This window comes from Xyrauchen texanus, chromosome 9 (genome assembly GCF_025860055.1).
Source record: "Xyrauchen texanus isolate HMW12.3.18 chromosome 9, RBS_HiC_50CHRs, whole genome shotgun sequence".
NCBI classification, from domain to species: domain Eukaryota; kingdom Metazoa; phylum Chordata; class Actinopteri; order Cypriniformes; family Catostomidae; genus Xyrauchen; species Xyrauchen texanus.
In genome coordinates this window covers 27,899,353-27,922,768 of record NC_068284.1, presented here as the reverse complement: position 1 = coordinate 27,922,768, position 23,416 = coordinate 27,899,353, and the positions used below count along the sequence as shown (strand labels likewise).

Here is a 23,416-nt window from a genome sequence, read left to right as displayed (position 1 = left end):
AAAATAGGAAAAACTGAGTACGGTCATAAAAACGAATTTGTGCATGGAACTACTTTATTACATTGTGGATCAGAATCTGCCGATGCTTGTTCAAACATTCGTTATTAATTTAAAAATGTTACTTCAGAAATAGTATCACAGATTGTGCTGTTTCTGACAAGTTATTGGATAAACAAGGATGGATGTGTGTGTGTGTGTGTGTGTGTGTGAGAGAGAGAGAGAGAGAGAGAGAGAGAGAGAGAGAGAGAGAGATGGAGCGTGTGCGATCACCTGTTGCCACACCCAAGCAGAAAAGCTGTCAGCGTTCTGAAAATCAGATTTCTCAGTGGAAAAGTAGCTGTCCAAGGGGGGTATTTCTCCCTATTTTGCAGTAGCCGGTGCACAAGAGTCTTTCACTTTAGAAACCGCAATGTCCTCTGCCATTTTAAACAGTGTGTCCACTCTAAAGTGGAAAGTCCGATAAGAGGTCTTCAGTTTGTGTAATTAATTAGTCTGTTGTGTCTCTCAGCTGTTTGTTTAAAGCCGTTTAAAGCTATTTCCTAGCTTTAGTAGTTTAGTAGTTATACAAGCGATCACAGAGTGCTGTATGTAAACACTTGCTGATGCGGATTTACATCACGTCACCTAACTGGCTCATATTATCCATAAAAAGGATATTTTGCCACTACCTACTGGCTAACATATATTATATAAAAAAAATGCATGTAAAAAAAGACAAACAGTAGCTCTTAACACATCTGCACTGCTCTTACACTTTAGTTTAGAATGGCACAAACACAAGCGGAGTGATACACACAGTGAAGCGTCGGAGTGCTGATGGTGTCTCATGGAATGTCTCTCGTCCAATCAGATTCAAGGACCGGAACTAACTGTTGTGTGTATGTATATATATATATATATATATATATATATATATATATATATATATATATATACAGTGGGTACGGAAAGTATTCAGACCCCTTAAATTTTTCACTCTTTGTTATATTGCAGCCATTTGCTAAAATCATTTAAGTTCATTTTTTTCCTCATTATTGTACACACAGCACCCCATATTGACAGAAAAATACAGAATTGTTGACATTTTTGCACATTTATTAAAAAAGAAAAACTGAAATATCACATGGTCCTAAGTATTCAGACCCTTTGTTCAGTATTTAGTAGAAGCACCCTTTTGATCTAATACAGCCATGAGTCTTTTTGGGAAAGATGCAACAAGTTTTTCACATCTGGATTTGGGTATCCTCTGCCATTCCTCCTTGCAGATCCTCTCCAGTTCTGTCAGGTTGGATGGTAAACGTTGGTGGACAGCCATTTTCAGGTCTCTCCAGAGATGCTCAATTGGGTTTAAGTCAGGGCTCTGGCTGGGCCATTCAAGAACAGTCACGGAGTTGTTGTGAAGCCACTCCTTCGTTATTTTAGCGGTGTGCTTAGGGTCATTGTCTTGTTGGAAGGTGAACCTTCGGCCAAGTCTGAGGTCCAGAGCACTCTGGAGAAGGTTTTCGTCCAGGATATCCCTGTACTTGGCTGCATTCATCTTTCCCTCGATTGCAACCAGTCGTCCTGTCCCTGCAGCTGAAAAACACCCCCACAGCATGATGCTGCCACCACCATGCTTCACTGTTGAGACTGTATTGGACAGGTGATGAGCAGTGCCTGGTTTTCTCCACACATACCGCTTAGAATTAAGGCCAAAAAGTTCTATCTTGGTCTCATCAGACCAGAGAATCTTATTTATCACCATCTTTAAACTCCATGCGGGCTTTCATGTGTCTTGCACTGAGGAGAGGCTTCCGTCGGGCCACTCTGCCATAAAGCCCCGACTGGTGGATGGCTGCAGTGACGGTTGACTTACTACAACTTTCTCCCATCTCCCGACTGCATCTCTGGAGCTCAGCCACAGTGATCTTTGGGTTCTTCTTTACCTCTCTCACCAAGGCACTTCTCCCCCAATAGCTCAGTTTGGCCGGACGGCCAGCTCTAGGAAGGGTTCTGGTCGTCCCAAACGTCTTCCATTTAAGGATTATGGAGGCCACTGTGCTCTTATGAACCTTAAGGGCAGCAGAAATTTTTTTGTAACCTTGGCCAGATCTGTGCCTTGCCACAATTCTGTCTCTGAGCTCTTCAGGCAGTTCCATTGACCTCATGATTCTCATTTGCTCTGACATGCACTGTGAGCTGCAAGGTCTTATATAGACAGGTGTGTGGCTTTCCTAATCAAGTCCAATCAGTATAATCAAACACAGCTGGACTCAATTGAAGGTGTAGAACCATCTCAATGATGATCAGAAGAAATGGACAGCACCTGAGTTAAATATATGAGTGTCACAGCAAAGGGTCTGAATACTTAGGACCATGTGATATTTCAGTTTTTCTTTTTTAATAAATGTGCAAAAATGTCAACAATTCTGTGTTTTTCTGTCAATATGGGGTGCTGTGTGTACAATAATGAGGAAAAAAAATGAACTTAAATGATTTTAACAAATGGCTGCAATATAACAAAGAGTGAAAAATTTAAGGGGGTCTGAATACTTTCCGTACCCACTGTATATATATATATATATATATATATATATATACACACAGTACTGTGCAAAAGTGCAAAAGTTTTAAGCACTTGTGAAAAATGTTGCATAATGAGGATGATTATTTTCAATTATCACTTAATGTCCAGTAAACATAAAAAAAGCTAAATCAATAATTGGTGTGACCACCTTTGCCTTTAAAACAGCACCAATTCAGTAAAAATACACCTGGACATAGCTTTTCTTGGTTGTTGGAAGATAGGATGTTCCAAGCTTCTTGGACAATTCACCACAGTTCTTCTGTCTCTTTATGTAATCTCAGACTGACACGATGTTCACTGTGACATTTCCCTTTATATATATATATATATATATATATATATATATATATATATATATATATATATATATATATATGACTTTGTTGCCGGTTCACTGGTTGTTCTTCCTTGGACCACTTTTGGTAGGTACTAACCACTGCATACTGGGAACACCCCACAAGACCTGCCGTTTTGGAGATGCTCTGACCTAGTCGTCTAGCCATCACAATTTGTCCCTTGTCAAAGTTGCTCAAATCGTTACGCTTACCCATTTTTCCTGCTTCCAACACATGAAATTCAAGAACTGACTATATATGTATACATACATACATTCATAAAGGTGAAATGTCACAGAACAGCATCTCAGAAAAAACATTTTAGAAAAAAACTACAGTACATAGTGAAAGCCTTTTTTAGTTTAAAAAAAAAGCTAATTTTCTTAGGATTACATTTTTACACACTTGAGTTAAATGTGTAAAAGACAAACTGACAAACTGTCATCATTAGATTAAAAACAACAACATATTATTGTGTCCTGTTTCTTGTGACCATCTGCAAATGTTTAGAATTTAGATAAGAACAAAGCATAACACTCCAAATCATCAAGTAACCAGCTATTGAAAAGCTTTACAATGTTTTTTTTTTTATCTTCATCATAATGAAGCTACTAAACTTTATTTGTATTTGAACTGTGCATATCATGAGCATCATATGCAATCTGCCTGTTGCTAGTATATGAGCAACTCTTTCAATCCTTTCATTGTGTCTATAATTGATTTGATCTTTGGCAGAAAATTTGGTACTTCTGTTAGACATCCAGTATGTGCTTAAAAAAAAAAGGGTTTTATGGCTTAGTGTACCTAAGTAATGCAAACATCTTTATGCAACTAAATATCAAAGGATCAAATTAGATTAGCCTGATCAAACAATGTAAACCTCACATGATTAGTTAGTTCTGCTCCAAACTAAATGATCATGATGATTGTATGTCTAGTCACCATCTGAAATTTAGTCTGAAATGTAACAATACTTTATAGCAAAAACAAGCACTTCTTAAATTGTACGTAAAACAGTTCACACCACATAAGAAACTAGCAGTCACTAGTATTAAGCATGCAGACACTACTATATTGTAAAGCCAGGGATGCTTTAATCAGTCCCATTGGTTGTAAATAATTCTCTTTATGAGTACATGAGAGGAAATGACTCATAAACAAAACAAGGGGATTGTGTTGTATATTAGCCTCTGTATAGTACCCACAGGAAATGATCTTAGACCCAATATGACCACTCTGATAGTAACATGTAGCCTTTTAACAGTTAAATTCTTGATTGATACTCTCACTTCTCGCAAGTAATGCTGCATTTGTATTGAATTAACTGAAAGTAAGACGGATAAAATAAATGAAATATAATTATTGTAAATTATACAATATCACAACTATGTAATTTCATACGTAAAACATCATAAAGTGACAGCTAACGAAACGTGATTCTCTGCATCCATAACCCCATATTTTTGCTCATTTCTAAGTGGACTGTAAGTCTCATTAAGTAATAAGGAGCTGGCTGGTTGCTGTCTCTCTTTCTTTCTCTCTCTCTCTCTCTCTCTCTCTCTCTAAGTGAAACATTGTAATCTGATAGCCTGGACACATCTCAAGACACTATAAAAACCCCCTCACTAATAGCAAAAACCCATACGCAAGCCAATATTGAGGAGATTCCAAATGGGTAAGAATGGACCTGACTAAAAGCCTAGCCAAGTTCTTTCACTGATCTTTTTATGATGTTGTTGTGTCTTTAAATGACTGTTTTCTTGTTTGCAGCTCTAATGTTCAGTTGTATTTGAGAAAGGCTAATAGGTAACACTTTACAAAAAGATTGTATAAGCTAACATTAGTTAACACAATAGTTAACACGAACTAACAATGAGCAATACAGTTACAGTATTTATTGATAACACTTTACAATAAGGTTACATTTGTTGACCGTTAATGCATTAGGTAACATGAACTAACAATGAACAATATATTTTTATAGCATTTATTCATCTTTGTGAATGTTAGTTTAAAAAAATTTAATTGTTCATTGTTACTTTAAAGTGCATAAACTAATGTTAAAGAATATAAACAAAGTGTTTACAACTAATATATGAAATAACAGGGACATGAAAGATAATTTTCTGATGTTTTTCTTGGTAATCTATAAGGATGACTTAAAAAAAAGTGCAGAATGAAGTGCATGACCAAGAGTCAGCCAAAATCCAGACAACAGTCCTATGACAGTGTGATAGATGGAGATGAGAGCAAACAAATATCCACAAATGTTTTTGAGGTACTCTTTAAATTGTGTTTACTGATTGGTATTGTAAGATAACAGCTTGTGCAGGTGGTCTAATGTTCCTAATGATTGAATTTTTACTGGTTTCAGTGGGCAATGCAAGGAAACACAGTTGCTCTGGAGAAGCACTGCAGGCATCTGGACATACGCGACCACATCGGTGCCAGCCCACTGCACTATGCCTCGTCCAAAGGACATGTTTGCACCATCAAACTTATTGTGCAGATCACTGGACAACAAGGTGATACCAAAAAAACAGCCAAACTGTTAGCTCTGTTAGCTCAACTAAAGCAGGCTTGGACAAAAAAAATATCAAAATGTCAACGAATAGGGTTAGGACATTAGAGAAAAGAAAGACAGACATACAAATTTCAAAAATGTTTGTCACTGCAGAGCTCAATGTCAGGGATGAGGAAGGGAATACACCTCTTCATTGGGCTGTACAGAGGGACCAGCCACGGAGCTGCTCTATGCTGCTGACCCTAGGAGCAGATCCTAACATCTTCAACAATAGTCACCAATCACCACTGCATCTTGCAGTAAGCCTGGGCAATAATGTCTTGGTAGAGGTGGGTCAGCCTGCTCACATCTGCTATTCACCTTTCAACACAAATTTTCAAAGTTGTGTTCAATGTAGATAACGTAATACTCTTACAGCTACTTGTCTCACATAAACAAACTGATGTGAACCTGGAAGGGGACTTGGGGAACACCGCTGTTATTTTAGCTGCTTCTTTGGATAACTATGATGCTCTGGGCATATTGGTAAGTTAATTTTGGATTCTTCGACAATTCCAAAAACAGACCCCTTGCAATTTATAAGGGTTTTGAAACATTAGAGGAAATTGATACATTAAATGTTTGTGTTACAAAGGATAGAACACAGTAATAGCAAGTTATTTTATTTGTGGAATTTTTGGACACTTTTTTCTTCTTCCATATTTGAAATCAATGAGTTACTGAATCTGATAGTTTAACTTAATTATTCTATTTTCTCCATTGTAATATGCCTAGTTATTGAAAATATATTATAAATGAATAAAAGTTATGAAATATATATATATATATATATATATATATATATATATATATATATATATATATATATATATATATATAAAATATGACCACACATTTATTGTAACCTCTTCTCCATGCAGTTTAAGCAAGGTGCAAAACTCTGTCGTCAGAACAAGCTTGGGCATTTTGCCATTCATGCTGCCGCTTTTTTTGGAGCTAAGAAATCCATGGAGGTAATTCTTCAGAAAGGTGAGACGCTGTATCAGTGATCCTACTGTGTATTTTCAGCCTGACACATCATGCTTGAGGCAAGTGCAATCTTATCTGCTTTAGGGTACAATAGTGCGTAAGGCCCCACGGGGCTAAAGGAACATTTCATTCAATTTTCTCCCAAAACACGGAATAGCAAAAACAACTACCGCAAAACTTCCCTAAACATCTGTTTTGCCACTGTACATGGCTAAATTTTCCTGATCAATGAGATTATTGCATGCAGTGTCTAAACTTTGATTTTGAGGTCATTAGATCTAATATTTGACATTTTTAAAAATCTTTCAAATTTATGAAAATCCCAGAAATTATGGCATTTTATTTGAGACAAAATAGTTATTTATAATTTCCAATTTTGTTCAAGGTCATGAAATCAAAAGTTTTTTAATAGTATTTTGTTTTTGCAAATTGTTTTTCTTAAGAGGGGCAATTAGATTTGTCAAAGTGGGCTCACTTTGACTGATCCAATCACAATGGAGATTAATTTGTTTATAGAATATTATGAATGAAGATGTTATGAAATGCCAAATATGACTGAAATGAACAGAAAATGGTTAACCTTTTTCTGAAATGGTTATTTTGAATGAGCATTATCCAAGGTTGGGAGGGTTACTTTTGAAATGTATTCCACTACAGATTACAGAATACATGCTTTAATATGTCATTTGTAATGTATTCTTTTAGATTACTCAAGGTCAGTAACGTATTCTAAATAATTTGGATTACTTCTTCAGCATTGGTCGATGTTTTCACTTGTTTTGACAATAAAAACTCTGTCAGTACAGTAAGACAAAATACACATGTTAAAAAATACGTTCTCTGAAAATCCTAAATATCTTATGCAATGTTTCTAAAACAAGATAAATCAAATTGATTTTTAGATATTTTTACAGGAAAACAATACAACAATTATTATCAAGAATATGATTTTTGGCCTAATATCAAATGACTTACTAGAAAAAAAATTAAGATCCAACGTGAATTTTCTTATAATATCATCATGTCTGGTAACGTGCGTCTAAAATGGCAAGAAATAGCATTTTAACTTAGCGTAGAGCTGACGGTTTACACAAGGTTTATTTCTATTTCTTCTACTCCAAACTTCAAACGTACTTCTCTGTCTGCTCGTATGAATGTAACACTTCATAAGAAATTGTTTCACTGCTGTTCAAATGAAATTTGGATCACATAATTTATATGTATAAATGTTTTTCATCCGAAAGGACTAAATATTAAATGAAACAAATATATGCAACAATAAAAATGCAACAAAAAACAATAAAATGCAAAGTAATCTCTTCAGTAATTAAAATACTTTTTTAAATGTAACTGCATTCTAATTACCAATTATTTAAATTGTAACTGTAGTAGAATACAGTTTATTTTAGTATTTTAAATATGTAATCCCGTTACATGTATTCCGTTACTCCCCAACCCTGCATTATCTTCATATTTTACTCAAAAAAGCAACCTTTTTTGCCAAAGGTTTTTGCCAAAAAAAAGTTGACAAATGTTATCCTATAACTATTGTCCCTATATTTACACTATATCGTACCTGCAGGGCAGCATTTTACCCCGCGACACCTTGCCTCCTTTAAAAAAATTAATATTTTTTAAATCAAAACAACTTTACGATTATTATTTCTAATAAAACAAATTTTATTTCTCCAGTATTAATTAATACATGTTTTTTTTTTCAATCAAGATACACTTTGTGACCAGAAAAAGTACATTTTCCTTAATGTGTGTCTTTAGCCCCATTGTACCCTATATTTCTCATGTTCCACAGGGGAAGAAGTTGGTATGTCCATTGACACGCATATAAACTATGTAGATAAGTCTTGCAGTAGTCCACTTCACCTGGCTGTACGTGGAGGAAACCTTGAAGTCATTAAGCTCTGCATTGCTTATGGAGCAAAAATTGATCAGCAACAGGTAATGCAAGATCCTGTCATAGAAATTAATATCAACAGACAATAACTGCTCAATGTTTGTTCAAATCAAGTTATCAGTGTCTAACTGCAGCCCATTTTTCCTCTTCACAGTGTGATCGGTCTAATGCTCTCCATTTTGCATGTAGTCAAGGTGCTACTGAAGCTGTCAAAGTAATGATGTCAGCTTACCATAAAGTCTCTGACCTTATCAACATCACTGATGGGGCCAACCAGACACCTCTACACAAGTAAATTAGCTTTACATGTGCTGATTGAACCAAGAGATCAAAACCAAACAATTCAACTGTTCTGACCACGCTTTATTTCCTTACCTTTTTCAGAGCAGCGATATTTGATCATTTTGAACTCTCTGAGTACCTTATATCACAGGTACGACCATTTCAATTGTTTAAAAGGGAATATACTGCTCAACATCATGGCAGTTATTGTAAACTCCTATATTATTCTTCCAGGGTGCTAACATTGACTTTGTTGACTGCAAAGGCCATTCTCCACTCCTTCTGGCAACAAGTTGTGGAGCATGGAGAACTGTCAATCTACTCCTATCTCATGGTGATCTTCATAAATGTCCTAGACATAAATCTTATAGTAATGTCAAATTTTATAACCATATTCAACAAGATTGATAACACTTAATAACACAAATAAATCAGTTTGTTTTCGTTTGTTTTTAGGGGCTGATCTGAAGAAAAAAGATAAATGTGGATGCAACTTCTTGCATCTGGCCATCTTGCAGCCCAGGGGTCTAAATAACCTACCCACAGAGGTACTGCAGGTAAAATTTACAGGGTTTCAAGATTGGGCCCATCTTTTGATGTACTACTGTATGCAGGGGTGTAAAGTAACGAATTACAAATACTCACGATACTGTAATTAACTACTTTTTAAAATAATTGTACTTTTTTAAGTAGTTTAAATTTTTTTTATACTTTTACTTTTGTTAATTTTAATACTGTAACTGTACTTTTATTGTGCTATCTTCCAACCTTCTGTGTTCGCTACTTCCCTGTCCTGATTTTATTGTTCTCTATCAATGTGATTGGTGTATTGGGAGTCTCGTGACTTCCATCCAATCAAATCACACATAAAAACTTGAACAGCAGCTGCAGATCTGGCGCCATCTGTTATGGATGCCTCAAGCACAGTTCAACAAATGAATATTACAGCTTCACCTGGAAGGGATTTTCGCAGTGAAAAAGGCCAATTGCAATTGATTGTGTCATGTGAGTTTGATTTGCTCAAGCCAGATATCAGCATTAATCCTGCCTCTAATTTGAAAAAACATATCAAGGTAAATTTTATATTTCTGATCACCAGATTCTGTGTCTATAATGTAGCCTGTAATTTACCAGTCTATCACTGAGATTATAGGGTTGATGTGATGTTAAAAAATGAGAGATCAATATTTATGATAAACTTTTGAGTAATTTTCTATACTTAGCCTATATTCTACATCTAGAACAGTGGTGTTCATTACATCAATCACGATAGCAAAAGCACCAATGGTTGACTGATCTAGATAAAATATAAAATATTGACTTCGTTTTTTCCTAACGTCTGTCGGTGCATGCTGTTTGATTGACAGACGCTAATGTTTGAACGCTATTGCGGGTTCGCGACTAAACGATCAAATACACTTTATAATTCCGCCAATGCCCGACTTGATGGTTTGGTCTACAGTGAGCATAAACAGTGGGACAAAAATCCTATTTTCATAAAAATTTTTGACTTGAAGTGTACATGTAACCGAATTGAGTACTTTATAGTAGGCTGTCATATAAAGGCTATTAAAAGTAGCTTTAAAAGTATTAATTTAATATAATACATTTAATAGTAATATTTTATATATATATATATATATTATATATTTTATATTTATTTAATATTTCATATTTAATAGTTTTTTTATATATATATATAATACCGACCCCCTGATGTAGAGAGTGTGTTAATTTGTATTATAAATTACCAGGAAAGTAGAGATGATAAAATTATTTAGAACTATGCTTAGCCTTTATCATGTTTTTTTTTTAATACTTCAGGCAGAATATTCCACCAGTCACAAACTTCAGAAAATTGAGCATCATGCATATGTTCAGACTGCAGGCAAATCAGATTTTTTTCTTCGCGTTCAGACATAACCAACCTATCTGCATGGGTTGCTTTGGTAATGACGTATACGTATCCATGTGATGATGCTTTCAAAATAGATGAAACAGACTTAAATATCGATCTGTTTCTCACCCAACCTATCATATCACTTCTGAAGTCATGGATTTAACCACTAGAGTCACATGGATTAGGCTGCTTTTAGGCTGACTTATGTGATTGTTGGAGCTTCAAAATTTTGGCACCCATTCACTTTCATTGTATGGACCAAAAGAGCTGACATTTTCTTCTAAAAATCTTAATTTGTGTTCTGCTGAAGAAAGAAAGTCATACACATCCGGGGGGTGACTAAATAATGAGAGAATTTAAATTTTTGTGTGAATTATCCCTTTAAAGCCTGATGTGGCCCCTGTACCAAACAACTGCTCTACCCCCTCAATTGTGCTAAGTGACCCTGCTTTTTTAGTGTTTTTTACATTTACATTTTACATTTATTCATTTGGCAGACGCTTTTATCCAAAGCGACTTACAAAAGAGGAAGAACATCAGCGAATCATCTTAGGGAGACAGTGGTACAAAAAGTGCCATATTACAAAGTTTCACTATCATCATAATAGTATACAAAACAGATTTAAGTGCAACAAGAAATGTAAATATATATATATATATATATATATATATATATATATATATATATTTATTTATTTATTTATTTTTTTTTATTGACCGGTTAAGTGCTTTTGGAAAAGATGTGTTTTTAGCCGTTTTTTGAAGATAGAGAGTGAGTTAGCTTCCGGATTGAGTTGGGAAGGTCATTCCACCACCGTGGTATGATGAAACTGAAAGTCCGGGAAAGTGTTTTGGTGCCTCTTTGTTTTGGTACGACAAGGCGACGTTCCTTAGCCGACCGCAGGCTTCTGGTGGGAACGTAGCTCTGCATAAATGTTTTAAGGTATGCTGGAGCAGACCCAGTGACTGTTTTATATTCCAGCATCAGGGCCTTGAATTTAAAACGGGCATGAACCGGCAGCCAGTGGAGAGAGACAAAGAGTGGTGTAACGTGCTCTCTTAGGTTCATTAAAGACCAGACGTGCTGCTGCATTCTGGATCATTTGGAGAGGTCTAATAGCACATGCAGGAAGGCCTGCAATGAGAGCGTTACAGTAGTCCAGTCTAGTTATGACAAGGGACTGAACGAGCAGTTGTGTGGCATGTACAGAGAGGAAGGGTCTTATCTTCCTGATATTGTAGAGTGTAAATCTACAAGATCTTGCAGTTTTTGAAATGTGGTCTGTGAAATTTAGCTCATCATCAATGGTTACCCCTAGATTTCTGACCGTTTTGGAAGGCGAAACTGTAGTTGGACCCAGCTGCACGGTGATGTTGTGTTCAACAGCAGGGTTGGCTGGAAAGACAAGGAGTTCTGTCTTGGCAGGGTTGAGTTGAAGGTGGTGTTCCTTCATCCAGGCCGAGATGTCTGCCAGACAGGCAGCGATTCGAACGGTCACTGTGGTGTCGTTGGGCTGGAAAGACAAGTAGAGTTGCGTGTCATCAGCGTAGCAGTGGTAAGAGAAACCATGTGACTGGATGATGGGTCCCAGTGATGTTGTGTATATGGAGAAGAGAAGTGGCCCAAGCACTGATCCCTGAGGTACCCCAGTAAGTAACTGGTGTGGCTTGGATACTTCCCTCTCCATGCTACCTCAAAGGACCTTTCTGAGAGATAAGAGTTGAACCAGTCAAGCACAGTTCCAGTGATACCCAGTTTAGAGAGGGTGGAGAGTAGGATCTGATGGTTGACTGTGTCAAAGGCAGCAGAAAGGTCCAGCAAAATCAGAACGGATGATCTCGATTCAGCTCTCGCCAGTCTCAGCGACTCGATGACAGACAGCAGGGCAGTCTCAGTGGAGTGTCCACTTTTGAAGCCCGACTGATTGTCATCCAGCAGCTTGTTCTGTGAGAGATAGGCGGAGATCTGATTGAAAACTGCCCTTTCAAGTGTTTTTGCCATGAATGGGATGAGAGAGACTGGTCTGTAGTGTTCTATCTGTGTGGGGTTAAGTGCAGGTTTTTTCAGCAGTGGGGTTACTCGAGCCTGCTTAAATGTAGTGGGAAAAGTGCCTGCAAGAAGGGATGTGTTAATTATGTGTGTAAGTGCCGGTAGGATGGACGGAGAGATGGCCTGGAGAAGGTGTGATGGAATGGGGTCAAGGGAACAGGTTGTGGGGTGGTTGGAGAGGAGGAGTTTAGAGACCTCAGTGTCAGTTAAAGGAGAGAACATAGGGAAAGAAGGGTTGCATACAGGAGCCAGGTGTTTGACAGGGTGTGGTGCTGTGAATGTATTGCTGATGGCTGTAACCTTATCAGTAAAAAATGTGGCGAATATATCTGCTGTCAGTGATGTGTCAGGTGGTGGAGGGGGAGGGCAGAGAAGTGTGTTAAATGTTCTAAACAAGCTACGAGTGTCTGTGTCTGTTTTTGTTGTTGTTGCATTCCTTGCATTGTTTTGAACATGTTTTATGCGCAACAGTATCTTTCAGTCAGCATTAAGGGAAATTTAGACCCTGCACGTAAACTAATTTTAATGTAATGTTTCATTTATTATGATATTGAAAATAGCTTTTTTATCTTTTTATTTCTATTTATTTCTGTAATCATTTCACCCTTTTATTTTTAATTCAGATTCACGTCATGTGTCCTGTACCAAAGTATACATTGGGCTTATGTGGCAACAGTTTGGGAGTTTTTGTGCACAAAGCGAAGTCCATGAGAGTCTGGTGTGGAAGACTTGACTGGTCTCCACAAAACCTGTAATAAATTCAAATGGACATTTCAGGAATTGGATCATTAACTTTGAGACAGACCCCATGACCTAACATCTGTGCCTGACCTAACTGATGCTCCTTTGTCTGAAATGGAAGATAATCCCCACAGCCATGTAGCAACATCTAGTGGAAATTCTTCTCAGAATAGTGAAATTTGTTAGGGTGGACGGACTCCCTATCAATTCACATAGTTTTAAAATAAAGTGCTCAACAAGTACATTCTGTATTTGGTGTTTGGGTGTCCACAAACTTTTGGCCACATCATGGTTTTCTCACTACCCATGGCTTCTTCTGAAGGATCCTAAAATTAAGTCATTGCTGCCATCTACTGTTAGTGCCATTAACAAGATTGAACTAAGACTGTGTTAACTGAGACTAAGGCTGATTTGGTTTATCTACAGCACAAGAGTGTGAGAGAGCTCCTCAATGATGAGGACATTGAGGGTTGTACTCCCCTTCATTATGCCTGTAGACTGGGAATACCAGAGTCTGTCAAGAACATGCTGGGATTAGAGGTCTCGCTCAACCAGAAGTCCAAACAGAAGAAATCTGCTCTGCATTTTGCGGCTGAGTAAGCAAATTGTTACTTTGTGACGATTAAAAAATGCCAATATGAAAACAGTGTTGAACATTCTTAGGTGTGTATATGTGTTTTCAACAAACTGAATGCAAGTTACTGATATCACATATATTCAAGTGCATCAGTTTCTGTTTCTGCGCAGATATGGGAGGATCAACACCTGCCATAAGCTTTTGGAGATGATAACAGACACCAGACTGTTGAATGAGGGGGATGAGAATGGAATGACCCCGCTGCACCTGGCTTCTCGTGGCGGTCATGTTAAAGTTGTTGAGCTTCTCCTCCGCAAAGGGGCTTTGTTTCACAGGTACAAGTGATCAAACAATTCACATAGTCTGTTTTATTATGAATATTATTATTATTATGGTACAATGGGGCTAAAGGCCCCCTGGGGTAAAAGACACTTTTGATTTAATTTTCTCCCAAACCACTAAACAGCATCAAAACCTACTAGAATACTGTCCTTAACACCTGTTTGTCACATACAATGCAAAATATTCCTGATCCATAAAATCATTGCGTGCATTGTCTAAAGTTACATTTTGAGGTCATTTGATATAATATTTAATAATTATAAAAATGTTGCAAATGTATGTAGCTAATGAAAATCCCTGAAATTATGCGATTTAGTTTTAGACAAAATTATTATTTATCGTTTTCAGTTTTGTTCAAGGTCATTAAATCAAAAGTTTTTTAATAACTGTCCAATAAATGAAAGGATAATAATTGGGGTAAAAAATACATTAAAAAACAATCCTGTTGCAGGGGCTAAAGGCCCACATAAAACATGTTGTTTTTCTTAAGTGGGGCAAATAGATTTGTCAAAGTGGGCTCACTTTGACTGATCCAATCAGAATTGAGATTAATTTGTTTATAGAATACTTGAGATGTTATGAAAGCCAAATGTGATTGAAATAATAGAAAATGGTTAACCCTTTTCTGAAGTAGTTATTTTGAATAAGTATTATCTTAATTTGTTACTCAAAAAAGCATCTTGCTGTCTCAAAAACGTTTGCCTAAGTTGAAAAATGTTGCCCTATATCTTGTCCCTATATTTACAAGATATCACATTAAACCCCTTATTTTTAAAAAAAGGTGGTGAGGAAGCCTTTTATGAATTGTAATCAAAACAACCATCAATTATTATTTATTTTCTCACAAATGATGTCACTCCATTAATATTTAATAAAAAGAAATGTTTGTTTTCAATCTTGATACACTTTTTGACCAGGAAAAAACAAAGCTAAATGTTCTTAAGGTGTTCCTTTAGCCCATTGTATGCAATTATTATCTGTGTTGTACATCGGAAAATAGAAGAAAAAAAAAAGTTATAGACTGTTAGACAGCCATTGTTCACTTTACACGCTTTCAACATGATCCTCAAATAAGCAATGAATCAAATCTTGAGTGTTTTATTTGTGTACTTTGTTTAGTGACTACAAAGGATGGTCTTGTCTCCATCATGCTGCATCTGAAGGATACACACAGACTATGGATACTTTGCTGACATCTAATATCAAATTTCTGGACAAAATGGATGGAGATGGGGTAGAACTGATTCAATAATTTTATAAAATACTGTTATTACAATTCAGTTATCATAGGTTCAACAGCTGATTTTGTTTTAAGTTATATGCCAGTTTTTTTGGAGAAAATTTATAAAAACTTGAAAAATGGATTTTGTACTGATCATCTTGAGATTACTTACAGGGAATACATTATTTATTGTGTTGATATGCATATTGAAATCTGTCAGAACACAGCTTTGCATCTAGCTGCCAGGGCGGGGCATGTGGCAGCAGTTAGACTGCTGTTATACAGAGGGGCCAAGTTAATTCTCAACAAGGGCGATGCCTCATTCTTGCATGAGGCTGTGCATAATGGGAGGAAAGAGGTTGCCAATGCTGTGATTGAGAGTGATAGGTAAAAATTTCTTTTAGATTTTTAATATCTGAATCTCCATATGTTCAATGTTTGTTCAATCTCCCAACATTTTATTAATATCAGCTTTGTTTAACACAGGTGTGAAGAGGCAATGACCACATATAAACCAAATTCAGCAAAACGCTACATTGTAATGGACATGATAGAGTTCCTTCCAGAGTCCTTTAAAGTGAGATTTATTTACTGTCACTTTAGTACAATAAATCATCTTGTTTCAAACCCATGTCTTTTTTTCTTCTGTGGAACACAAAAAGGAGATTTAGGGCAGAATGTTGGTCTCAGTCACCATTCACTCTCATTGAAAAAACAAAACAAACAAACAATGAAAGTGAATAATGACTGAGGTTGTCAAACAAAATCTCTTTTTGTTTCTCTTTAAGGCTATAACCAACATAGCATTGTATATTTTCCACAGCATCTTCTGGACACTTGCATAACGGAGTCAGATGAAGATGTAAACAGCTGCAATTACTGTGTAAGTTTTCTTATGTACAATGAAAATTTTTTTTGTGGTGAAGTATATATAGCAGAAAAGATTAAGTACTTTCTACATTAAATAAGTTAAAGCGTGAACTTGATAATATTAAGTAAATTCTACATTTTTACTCAATTCAAACATAAAAATGAATGGTCTACCTTATAGGTAAAAATGATTTATTATTGTTTGTTATCTTTACAATACGTCATTATGTATCCATCCTTTAAGAAGAAAAACGTCATATTTATTTGTAAATTTGAGTAAATTTCACCGGTAATTAAAATAAGTACATTTTACTTAACTTTTCGAAGCTGTTGTTCCCAGCATGCACCAGGCTTGAATAATTCATGTGCTTGCATGGTTTCACTGATTGCAAGTTTATTTACACCATTTATATTGTTGTTTTGTTGTAGTGTGTGGTTTTCTTCTTGTTTTGTGAAGTCTTTAGTTAAATTCTTTCCGTGTAATATAGAAGCCTACGGTAACAACGTCTTGGTTACTATTGTAACCTCTGTTGTCTGATGGAGGGAACGGGAGGTTTTGTCAATGTAGTGACACCAGGGGTCGGACTAGGGAGCCCCAAACACCTCTGATATTTGAGAAAAAGCCAATGAGAATTGGTGAGTGGAATTTGCATGCCACTCCCCCGGACATATGGGTATAAAAGGAGAATAATTAAATGAGTTCTCAGAGCCCAAGATCCAGTCATCCAGCTGTGAACTCTCAGGGCAGAGTCTAGGGTTCCACTCCAGCCCGACGCTCGTGGCAGGCCGGGCAAGCATGGCCGCCAGGTCCGCGACGGCCTCAGACCGGGTGACCGCACCAGATGGTGGGACAACTCAACGAGCGTGTTGGGATATGGGAGGTCCATGGGGATTCACCCGGCGGAAATGCTCCCATTGTAGTCCCCAAATCACCCCAGCACTAACCGTCACAGCCTTATGCACGTAGGCAGAAGGACCGGGGTGGGGAGAGGCTGGAGTGTCTTCCTCTCTGAAGAAATAGAGCCATGACTGCAAAGTTGCCATGGTCATGTTCTTGCTGTGAGAACATGAACCATTCACAAACGCTGTCTCAGCATGCCTGCGACCCAAACACATGAGACAGCGATCGTTGCCATCAGAGGCGAAGAGATAACGACCACATCCAGGAACTGCACATAAATGGAAAGGCATCTTTAAAAAGACAATGTAAAAACTATTTTAGAGAAAATAAACTCTTTTATTTTCCTCAAGTGTGGCTGCTGAAGCACCCAGGGGCATTCTCTGCACTTATCTGTGCGAGAAAGGGAGAACCCTCTTTAATGTGCCATATATTCAACAGCTGTTTTACACTTTTGCTTCACTTCAGAGGTGAATGGAACGCTGGTGGATTTCTCAACACTACTTCGCTCCGAAGAACAAATCTGAATGAGTGGTTGCAATCCATCTCCTTTTATACCTGTATGTCCGAGTGTGGCATACAAATTCCACTCGCCAATTCTCATTGGCCTTTTCTCAAATATCAGTGGTGTTTGGGGCTCCCAAGTCTGACCCCTAGTGTCACTACATCAACACAACTTCAAGTGAGTGACAGATATGGAACTTCTGTTGTATTTGCCAGTGAAATGCCTCCAACATTTAAACCTTGTATGTTCTCCTTTACACAGATCGAGTACAATTTCAGATGGCTTCAGCATCCACTGCAAAACCTTAAAAAAGCAACCACAGAAAGAGACAGTAGCTACAAACCTCTCAGTGCACTAAATGTTGGTAATTTTTTAAAGATATGTTGTGATGGTGTCCATTGTGAATGGTCAAGTTCATAACATTTGTTTCATCACAGGCAATGGTACATTTTAATCGGATGAGCTTGTTGACCCATCCAGTCTGCAAGAAATATTTGGAGATGAAATGGTAAGTTTGCAATTTCATATCTGTTTGTCTCAACATCTTGAGCTAAAAAACAGTTGTTTTACAGGAATGCCTATGGCATCAAGGCACATTTGCTTAATATGACGGTGTATGCACTGGGGGTGTTTCCCTTAACTCTCCTCATTGTGAATCTGAAGCCCACACTGAACAGTGAAAGAAATGTGACATCAGTCCAAATGGTCTGCACATCCCTGTACAAGGTACTGTGTAAAGACAATAATAAAATTCATAGAAAACTGAGGTTTTATGTACATTGTCATACTGTATACCTAAAGAAGAAAAATATGCGACTTCTGATGATTTTCTTTTGATTTACACAGCAATCGTATTTTATCACAACATGCATATTCCTGGTTCTTGCTATGAATATGTATGCAGTTGGCAAAGAGATTCTGCAAATAGTTCAACAGGTTTGTTTACATTGTACTTTAAGGTGCCACCTAATTCTTAAACTCAACAGCCCATTAAGGAATATTCCAGATTTTATGAAGGTTAAGCTCTATCAACAGCATTTGTGGCATAATGTTGATTATCAAAATAAAAATAAAATCATCCCTCGTTTATTAAAAATAATAAAATACAATTCACGGATACAGTAAGGCACTTACAATGTAAGTGAATGGGACAGTTCAAAAACATTAAAATACTTTACCTGTTAACGTGATTACAGTGTGATAAAATCAGGAATTTACTGCATTTATCAGATTGCAGGTCTTACCAGTTACATTGTCATGACAACAAAGTTGTAATATTGGCTATAGCTCTACACAGATAAGGTTATTAAGCAATTTATCACACTAAAAGCATGCTAACACATCTTCTGGCTATACTTTTGAAACAGTGGGTAATTTAATGTTTATAGACTGGCCCCTTTCCTCCCATTGTAAGTGCTTCACTGTAAGCATGATTTGTTTATCTTTTTTTTTTTTTTTTTTAATTAGGCATCATTTTTTGTGATAATCAACATTATACAAAAAAAAAAAAAACACAAAAATCGATGCTGTCAATAGAGCTTAATTCAACATGGAACTGTTTTTTTTTTATTATTATTTTTTATTAAAGATTTGCATACTTGTGCATGAATCAATTTAATTCATTTAAAAAATGTGTCTTTCGTTTGGAAGAGGATGAATTATTTGCGAGATTTGTCAAACTACATGGACTGGGCTGCTGCCATCTGTGCTCTACTGTTTGTGGTGCCACTGCTACTGAATCTGAAAAGTACCTGGCACTGGCAGGCTGGAGCACTGGCAGCTCTGGCCTCATGGATGAATCTCCTTCTCTATCTCCAACGGTATGGAACACAGCAATGACATTAAATAAAACCACAACAAAAACAGAATTATGTAATAGAAGCATTTCATAACATTAAGGACTTATCATTTGTAAACTGTGGGCTGTCAGATATTTAACAAATTCTCTCATGTCTTCAGGTTTGAACGGATTGGTATTTATGTGGTCATGTTTCGAGAGATCTCACGGACACTGCTGAGCATCATTGTGTTGTTCTTCTACTTGATATTGGCATTCGCTTTATCCTTCTATGCCTTGATGATCGAACAGGTGGGTAAATGAGAGTTCAAAAACAATTCATATGAAGATGCATACAAACAATATTTGTGGCCTGCTCCATAACTTTGACCAAGGAATGTATTTTGATCATTATACACTAAAGTAAAAGGAAAGTTTCAGCCAATATTTACCGGTAAATAATTTAAATAAAGTTGATGAACTACGGGAAAGATTATAAACATATCTATAGAAAGCCGAGACTTGTGTTTCTGAGTCAAAGTGACTCAAAATGATGTCACATATATCATATAATATATAAAATACACTCACTGAGCACTTTATTAAGAACACTGTGGTCCTAATAAAGAGCCCAATGTGGTCTCCTGCTGTTGTAGCTCATCCGGTTTTATGTGTTGTGCATTCTGAGATGCTGTTCTGCTCACTACAATTGTACAGAGTGGTTATTTGAGTTACTGTAGTCTTTCTATCAGCTCAAACATGTCTGGCCATTCTCTGTTGACCTCTCTCATCAACAAGGCATTTCCGTCTGCAGAACTGCCGCTGGCACCATTCTGAGTTAACTGTAGAGATTGTTGTGTGTGAAAATACCAGGTGATCAGCAGTTACAGAAATACTCAAACCGGCCTGTCTGGCACCAACAATCATGCCATAATCAAAATCACTGAGATTGAATTTTTGACCCATTCTGATGGTTGATGTGAACATTAACTGAAGCTCCTGACCCGTATCTGAATGATTTTATACATTGCACTGCTGCCACACGATTGGCTGATTAGATAATCACATGAATAAGTAAGTGTACAGGTGTTCCTAATAAAGTGTTCTGTGAGTGTGGATGAATGGATTTTTGAATAGGCCTACTACCTTGTATAGCCCCAATAAAAGTGGAAAATATGGATGTATTTTACAGCGACATTTTGGAAGGATGTTCCTTTCACTGATGCAGACCTTTGTCATGATGGTGGGAGAAATCAACTACCAAGACAATTTCCTGAAACCCTTTCTACAAGGAAAACTTCCTTTCCCTTTCTTGACAATGGCAATGTTTGTTTGGTTTGTCTTACTTGTACCTATACTTCTCATGAACCTACTGGTAAGTCCTACAGAAAACCGGGTCTGAATTAGACATACAAGAACACTATAACAGGTTACATACTAAACTCACTTATTTCATTTTTGACTAGATTGGTTTGGCTGTTGGTGACATAGCAGAGGTCCAGACAAATGCATGCTTAAAGCGTATTGCAATGCAGGTATGTCCAAAATCTGATACTCTCATGATAAGAATAAATGATATTACTGTGCAAAATGCTTAGGCACATAAGTTGTTTCACAAAAGCATTTGTCTAAGATGGTTATTTATATCTTCTGCTTAAGTGTCAATAGGAAATATAAATGTTAGACTCACAAACATTACTTTGGCAAATAGAAAAGATTAGAACAGAAGAACAGGGAGCCCTGCAACAGATGTCATGCCCCCACAAAGCCCCCCACTGAACATTGTGTCAGTCTGAGACCACATAAAGAGACAGAAGCAATTGAGACTAAATAGATAAAAGAACTGTGGCAAATTCTCCAAGAAGCTTGGAACATCCTATCTGCCAACAACCAAGAAAACTGTCCAGGTGTACCTAAGAGAATTGGTGCTGTTTTAAAGGCAAAGTTGGTCACACCAAATATTGATGTAACTTTTTATGTTTACTGGACTTTGTATGATGTCAACGGATAAATGAAAATTATTTATGACATTATTTTTGAAGACATCCTCACTATGCAAATTTTTTCACAAGTACCTAAAACTTTTGCACAGTACTGTACCTCTCTGTAAAAACAGTGGTGTGCTGATCATTGCCACTCCACAGATTGATCTACACACAAATCTGGAAGAGAGGCTTCCCTACTGGTTTATGAAGAGGGTGGACCAGGTCTCCATTAAAGAATACCCAAACAGATGTTTCAGAGGAAAGGTCTGACAACCAACACCATAAATGCTTACATATTATGTATCAAAGGGCAAGCCAATATATGAAGGGCGATATATTGTAAATCGATAAATGCTTTACAATCACAGTATACTCCGACATTGCCATGCTGTCTTTACCAAAACAAAATAGTTATTATGAACTGTAACAAAAATGGGAGCTCTGTAAAGTATTTTCTGTCAAAGTAATGCTTATTTTTTCCCAACTCTGTGAGGACATTTTACAGTGCGATACACACATAAATAATACATTTCTATCACTTCATTATTGAGGAAGGCCCAAGTGCCGAAACACCTGTGGTTTCCCCAAACAATGTAAAAAGTATAATTTGTGTGCAGATCATCGTCTTATTGTAATGTACGTTACATCTTGTGATTTACACAGCAATCCTATTTTTATCACAACATGCATATTCCTGTTTTTTGCTATGAATATGTATGCAATTGGCAAATAGTTCAACAGGTTTGTTTACATTGCACTTAAAGGGGCCACCTAATTCTTAAACTCTTAAAATCTCAACAGCCCATTAAGGAATATTCCATGTTTTATGAAGGTTAAGCTCTATCAACAGCATATGTGGGATAATGTTGATTACTAAAAGAAAAAAGAAACATCATATCATCCCTCGTTTATTAAAAATAATAAAATAAAATTCAGTTACAGTAAGGCACTTACAATGGAAGTGAATGGGACCAGTTCATAGACATTAATATACTTTTGCAAAATTGTAGCTACTTTACCTGCTAACATGATTACAGTGTGATAAAATCAGGAATTTGCATTTATCAGATTAAAGGTCTTACCAGTGTTACATTGTCATGACAACAAAGTTGTAATATTGGCTATAACTTTACACAAATAAGGTTAGTATTTGTGTGCGGATCATCATCTTATTGTAATGTATGCTAACTGGATCTACACACCAACTAAACATAAAGAAGCAAAAAAGTCGAGAAATCGCAGTCTAAACATTACTCTGTTGACACTGACATTTTCCATCAGATCTAAATGTGCAGATTTAATGTGCTTGTGAACAGAAATGGAGGTTTTTCATTGGGAATGATGTGCGGAGGGTCAGGACCCGTCTCAGCCCCACCACCCACCAGTCAACTCCACTGGAACGGGAGCTAACCAAACAGAAATACAGGTAACACCAACCTGAGAAATTGCTTTCACAAAAAATGCGTAACTACATTAGCAAAACTTGACTTGCAGTTATGATGGTATGCATTTAAATTTGAATTCTTACAATTTAAGTCCAGCATGAATCCCAAAATGTCTTCATGTCAGACCATGTGATGTGACTTAACAGGCTGAAGGAGATGTCAGAGACTATGGAAAAGCAACACAACCTGCTGAAGCTCATAGTGCAGAAGATGGAGATCAGCTCAGAGGCTGAAGACCATGACGGCCCCCCAATCTTTCAGGAGCTGAAGGAGAAACTTCTCACCAGGAGCAAATGGGGTCCACTGCTCAGGGCAGTTACCGCCAGAAAGAAATGAGCTTGCCGTCTAAGTGTCATATAAAGGTGGAAAAGGTTGGCAAGTTTTCAAGATGTCACTTGAAACACTTCTATGAACAACACACCATTACATGATGTGGCTAAAATCTCTCAGTATTAA

At 36.8% G+C, this 23,416-nt stretch overlaps 1 protein-coding gene across 1 annotated transcript; it reads left to right on the top strand.

Moving 5' to 3' along the window:
• The first annotated feature begins 4,558 nt into the window (after nucleotides 1-4,558).
• On the top strand, nucleotides 4,559-23,301 carry trpa1a (transient receptor potential cation channel, subfamily A, member 1a). Its single transcript, XM_052133673.1, has 28 exons — nucleotides 4,559-4,576; nucleotides 5,055-5,179; nucleotides 5,276-5,426; nucleotides 5,579-5,754; nucleotides 5,843-5,950; nucleotides 6,346-6,454; nucleotides 8,265-8,410; nucleotides 8,521-8,657; nucleotides 8,751-8,799; nucleotides 8,883-8,982; nucleotides 9,105-9,205; nucleotides 13,766-13,935; nucleotides 14,087-14,251; nucleotides 15,378-15,492; nucleotides 15,701-15,867; nucleotides 15,967-16,057; nucleotides 16,304-16,363; nucleotides 18,015-18,113; nucleotides 18,191-18,261; nucleotides 18,326-18,479; nucleotides 18,600-18,689; nucleotides 19,404-19,573; nucleotides 19,713-19,842; nucleotides 20,723-20,905; nucleotides 20,997-21,065; nucleotides 21,675-21,779; nucleotides 22,832-22,941; nucleotides 23,107-23,301. The coding sequence occupies exons 2-28, from the start codon at nucleotides 5,078-5,080 to the stop codon at nucleotides 23,294-23,296; spliced, it is 3,318 nt and encodes a 1,105-aa protein (XP_051989633.1). The 5' UTR covers nucleotides 4,559-4,576; nucleotides 5,055-5,077; the 3' UTR covers nucleotides 23,297-23,301.
• Nucleotides 23,302-23,416: the final 115 nt, after the last annotated feature.